The sequence below is a fragment of the Melozone crissalis genome, unplaced genomic scaffold, assembly GCF_028551555.1.
Source record: "Melozone crissalis strain CALT ecotype California unplaced genomic scaffold, PUWL_Pcris_2 ptg000027l_1, whole genome shotgun sequence".
NCBI classification, from domain to species: Eukaryota; Metazoa; Chordata; class Aves; order Passeriformes; family Passerellidae; genus Melozone; species Melozone crissalis.
In genome coordinates, this window is record NW_026535805.1 from 27371823 (window position 1) to 27377822 (window position 6000).

General features: G+C 39.3%; 1 protein-coding gene across 2 annotated transcripts in view; it reads left to right on the forward strand.

The window, feature by feature from the left end:
• The window catches only part of ACTN2 (actinin alpha 2), a 67289-nt gene extending 63790 nt beyond the window's left edge, over positions 1–3499 (forward strand). For both annotated transcript variants that reach the window (XM_054279463.1, XM_054279462.1), the window contains 2 exons: positions 788–946; positions 2271–3499. In XM_054279463.1, the coding sequence (XP_054135438.1) occupies positions 788–946; positions 2271–2429 (318 nt within the window). In that variant the 3' untranslated portion in view covers positions 2430–3499. The remainder of the gene's footprint in view (positions 1–787; positions 947–2270) is intronic.
• Positions 3500–6000: the final 2501 nt, after the last annotated feature.

Sequence of the window (6000 nt, forward strand, 5' to 3'; positions counted from 1 at the left end):
GAGATAATACTTTCTTTGCTTTTTTTTTATTTTCAAATGGTTAAAAGGGAAGTTAAAAGTAAAACAAGACACTCGAAAACCATATTCTGTGGTGCACTGCATTGCTCTTTGAATTAATGAAACTTTAAAAATTGAAATTAACAGTTATTAAACTGATGTTTTTGTAAATTTCTCCTTTTCTATCTGCATGATGAAGAACGGGTTTGATACTGTTTAATTTTTGTAAACTTGCCTTGGGGATTACATTTTCCTTGCTTCAATTATTTGTTCTAAAAATTTCCTCTGAAATTCACCTTTTTTATGGAAAAGAAAGAGATTATCCTTAGTTAAGCTGTCCTGTATTTAGCATGAAATTTTCAGAATTGTTTCCCTTCTTAGTTCTGTGGGCCTGTGACTACCCTGCTTGTTGGGCTATTGTTTCACTTCCCTGCATGATACCTAAATTACAATGGCTTTAGGATGAGATGGAAAATGAAGTGTTAAGTTAGAACAAGCTAAACTAGTATTGTGGGAGGGTGGGAGGGAGAGGACATGGTGGCATTTAATTGAAACGTACATATTATGTAATCAGGACAAAGGATACACTTTCCAAAAGCACAGTCCTTTTTACAGAAGTGGGGTGGGCATTTAAGGTGCAGATTTCATTGGCTCTGATGTTGATGTTCCTGAGTCAGGAAGATGCTTTATAAGCTCTATAGCCAGTGGTACCGACTGGTTCATGAGAGGCTCGGGCTGCTGGAGGTCAGTATTATGGTGACCATTTTCTTTGTTTTGGATTTTGTGAAAGGGTGAAGCTGAGTTTGCCCGGATCATGTCTCTGGTTGACCCCAATGGGCAAGGAACTGTCACTTTCCAGTCCTTCATTGACTTCATGACCAGGGAAACTGCAGACACCGACACGGCTGAGCAAGTGATAGCTTCCTTCAGAATCCTGGCTTCAGATAAGGTCAGTCACCATGCTGCTGCTGCAAGGATTCAATTGCTCTCCTGTTTAGCCCTTCTTGTTACAAGCCTTTTAGTAATAGTGAAGCTTTGTTTGCAGTTTGTCAGACTTCAGAGAAAGCATGTGCGTTTTCTTCTTGTTTGGAACCAAGGCTCTTACCTGAAATGGGTGCAGAATACAAGGCTTGGTCTGTGTATCCTCATATCATAGAGAACCAACAAAAAATTAGGCATCTTAGACAAGACTTGGATGGTTGATCTGTATAATGGATATACTGTATATCAGGTTATTTCAACACCACAGCTTTGATTAGTGGGGAACTTGTTCTGCCTTTCATGCTGTTGTCTGGATGTTTCAATGCAGTTTGACCCTCTGGAACACAGCCTAGATCAGGTGCACAAGGCTACACCTGATTGTGAGCCATGCTGTGACTGGACAGGTCACTCAACAGGATGATGCAATGTGGTGTATCCATATCCTAGAAGGAGCAACAGGAGGAAGCCTCCTGTAGTTACTGGGTTTGTAGAGAAAGCTCCTGAATTTGGCATACTTTCATCCCCACTGCCAGATGCACTTGTGACTGAGTGGTGTTTGAAGATGTAAGGGAGTATAATGGCAACACAAGAGCTTCTGGAGGAGTCAGGGCCATAAACAGTGCTGCCACAAAACCAATACTGTGCTGTGGAGAGAGATCATAGCAGAACAGGTCTATTTGCCCAAGCTCACTCTATTGATTTTCTCATTCCTGCTGCTTGTATTGATTTTGTGATCTCAGGTAATGTGGACCACATTTTAAATTCCAGACGTGTTCTCAGTAGCAATTCATGTGGAAGACGGTCTCAGAAAAAAGTGGTTTAATTAGATTGCTATTTTAAGCAATGTCAAGTCTGTTAACAGAGGGTATCCTTCATGTCATAAATGCATGCCATTAAGAAAAATAATGCATCTTTCTTTACACATATATTAGAACCTTGAAACAAACAGGAACTACCTGCATCTGTCCTGTCACTGCAGAAGGGGCAGTAGTGCACTGCAGAGATACTGACTATCTAGGAGTAAGCTGTATCTGTAGCAGTCTGCCCATGGCTGCACAGTGCTTGGTAGCTAGCATACACCATCACATATCCTGACACTGCATTTTGACCTAACCAGTTTGTTGGTGGAATTGCCCCCTTCAACTCATAATTTGTGATGGAATTTACAGAGGAAAACATTTGGTCTCAGAAAAATATGCAAGATGCCCAAATTTATTAGTTACAGAAAATAAATATATTATGTGATTTTGAAGAACCGATACTGAATTTGTCAATCCTTTTCCCCCTCCCAGCCTTATATCCTGGCAGATGAGTTGCGTCGAGAGCTGCCTCCTGAGCAGGCTCAGTACTGCATCAAGAGAATGCCTCCGTACACCGGCCCGGGCTCTGTTCCTGGGGCTCTGGATTACACCTCCTTTTCATCAGCACTGTATGGAGAGAGCGACCTCTGAGTCAGTAATTGGCTGTATTCATGGTAAACACTAAAAATACCCACCTTATTGCCCAGATTGCTTCTCAAAAGCTTTGACAAGCTGATTTAAAAACAAATTTTACAAATACAGTAGGTACCGTCAGTGTAAAGTGCTAGTAACTGAAGTAACCAGTGTATATTAAAGTGTGCAGCATGCTAGATACCTGCCTTGTTGGTTTTAGGTTGTCTGTCCTATGCAATGCTACAAAACCTATTAAAAATTGAAAGATATTAATTTTGGAAATATACATTCAGAAAACAGAATGTGAAACCTAAAAATGTTGAAACTTGCAAAATATTTCTCCATTTTCAAAATGTTTCACAGCCATATGCGCTTCTTTTATGATGTTCAGAAAACTATGTTAGAAGTCATGCTTTTTTTCTTTCATAGAGCAATATTACTTTCCTCTCATGGTTTCTGATTTTGTATGCTTCTATTGGTGGAATTTAATAAAATACTAAAATGCAGATTTTCAGGGAAGAAATATAACAACCACATAAACTACTTAATTACAAAAGGAATCCAGAATGCTATGCTTTTGTCTCAAAGAGTTGTAATATAAGGGGGAAGCTGATTAAAGTGCAGTTTTAGAGTTCTGTAAGCAGTTCTTTTCTTTTAGGCCTTTGACTTTTACAGCTGAGGGAATACAACTTTTATAATCAGAAAAGCTAATTTCATGTGAACTGTTTTGTTATGAAACCCTCATTCTTGTCTATGTTGGACAGTCTTTGTTTCTCAGTATAAGAATGCATCATTGTATGTATTAGTGGGCAACATTCATCTCTATCCTGCATAAGCAAGCTCCCATCTGAGCAAATGTAGTATGGTTGTCTTGCAGCTTTAACTGTTCAGTGCTCAGAATTCAGTTTGTCTTGAGTTGTGCTGCGTCGCAGGCAGTTCTGTCTGTGCCCTGCTCCTGTACGCTAGACGTTTACTGGTTTTTTCCATCTTGAGAAATGACAGAGAATAAAAGCAGTAACTTTTTTACTTGAATCCTACCGACACTGAGGAAATGCAATGTAATCAAACAAAACCATTTACGAATGGTGAAGCAAAGCTGTGCAGCCCAGTGCTATTAAAGCAATGATGTGCCTATTAAATAAAGTCTGCTTTTCAAAACCTTATGAGACTCTGTCGTTGGCAATTAACCTAGTGGCTCCCTCTATGAACTGGAAACATCTCTGAACATCAAAGGAGTTTTCAGATGCAAAAAGTTCAAAGTCTGTCACACATTTCAATACATTGTGTCTGTGTGAACAACAGTCTCTGTGTGCTGGAGGTATAGGTCTGTTTTCATGAAGAGGATGGAGCTCAGAATGAGTTGGAGAGTTTCCATGTAGGTCACCTGAGCACAGATGTCCCTAACTTGTTAGACTCCAAGCTTAGATTGAATTCAGTGGGACACAGGCACTACAGCTTTTGAGGACATTGGCCTTAACTTTTCTGTATGTCACTTTTTCCTCATGTGCAAAAAAGCAGATGTTAAGTATGCAATGGTGCTTTTGCTGGCCATTGTTTGGAAATTTATGGATGGCAAGCATTAAAATTCTGTGTGTGATTTCAATCCTAAAACAGGCACCCTGCAGGTTAAGGTGGGTGGAGTCAGGGGCATTTTAAAACAATCCCAGAGGAGACAGACAATGACCAAATACCTCTTCCTTCTCCCTTGTGTACAAAGGCCAGCAGAGGACTTGCTAGGGCTAGGATCTTCATGTGGAGCCTTGCACACAGCCAGAAGCTGCTACTGCCACTGCTGACAATGACATGGTGCAGTGCCATCTCCTCCCGTGATCACAGTGCCTGTACAAGCTGAGTCAGGAAGCTCTGCCTTAAAGCAAAGCCATCTCCAGCTAAATGACTGCTGGTCAAACTGAATCCTATTAAAAAAGAAATCTATGTATCTCTCATTGTCATGGTTTAATGCAACTGGAAGAACAAAACACTGCACTTCTGAATGTGGCACAAAAGCAAAATGTCAGTGCTACAGGCAGGATTATGCAAAAAAAATTGGCACAAAGATAGTTCATATCTGACACCTCTGTCAGGTTCATGTTCTCTATCCACTAATTCTTATATTGTGATATTATTCCTGTTTCTGATAGTATGGAAGTGACTTCTAAGCTCCTCCTTTAGCTGTGTTCTGTTGATCAAAGTATGTGAGAGATAGATAATGTTATCAGCAGCAAGAGAAAAACTTGCAAAGTAATTTTTCCAATCTTATATCAGGTTTCTAATTTCTAAAGCAGAATGAACAGAACCAGTGGCTGAGAATGGCAGGGATTAATTATCCATTCACACTTGCCTAAAAATGTTATACCATAATTATTACTTTAACATGTCTTTTGTGTAAAATGAAGATATATCATAAAATGTTTTCTTCCAGGATCAATATAAGCAAACTGTGTTATTTTACCCTAGAGAGGGTAATCCTCAAGGTCCTTTAAAATGTTCTGTGATCACATTCAGGGGCTGTGGGTTTTACAGAGACATTTTCTTTTCCTCTAAGGCTCTGTTTTTAGTAGGTGGCATTTGTATATTTCTGCAGGATCATTCTTCCCACTGGGAATCAACACAGCAACGTTTTCTGTCCACATAATTCTGGCAGCAAACTAGTTTTACTGTGAAAAAAGTGCAGTGGTTGAGTCAGGGGTAATAAATGTGTCAATCACAGGGGCCAAATCAAGGTTCAGTAGCTGGAGGTACAGCATTATTTTGAATGAACATGTGAATGAAGATTGTAGAATAAATTACAGTCCACAAAAGTTGGTAAGGTTTTAAGTTGCTTAAATGACTGTAATACAGATGTCTTCTGTGACTTTACATGAATACAACAGTTCTTTGAAAAACTTCATGCCAAGATAATCTTGATTTCATAGTAGTAATTTTCAGACACTGATTTTTAAAAGGTGCTGATACAGGTAGAAATCTGCTGTCAGCTCAATGCTACCTTCACACCTCCCTTCTTTGTACACAGTTTCCATCACTGTTTTTTTATCCACTGACCACAAAGGCTTGGGTCAGAGCCATTCCTAGAGGATTGCATTTTCATCAGAACATCCTGTTGTTCAGTTTCTGAATTCTTGGAGATCATGTTTTTTTTTATTCAGGTTGTTCATGGTGTCTGTAAAGGTTTTCCCAGGCACAAGTGGTCTTGATGAAGGACGAATATAGTTCCTGTTAGCAGCTGGATTTGGATGATAAGCAGTTTCCTTTCTTGACTGAAATAGCTTGGAGTTGAGGCTAATTCTGTAAAGAAGTAATAGTTTGATCATCATTAGTAAATGAACATGCTTTCCTCACTGTAATGATATCAATATTTTTGGTAGGCTTCTACAAATAGTTCCAGTAATATTTAATGAGAAAATAATATCTATTCATTACCTGTGCCACTCTTCTCCAAGTCTCATGGTTAACAACTGGTGCACTTACTTGCTTGTGCATAAGTCTACATTCTGCTCGTGTTCAGAGGGTATTTGGGAGCCACTTCAGCAGCATTAAACCTGGACTACAGACAGTTGTTAGCATGTTCTGGTGAGATTCTACTTGTTTT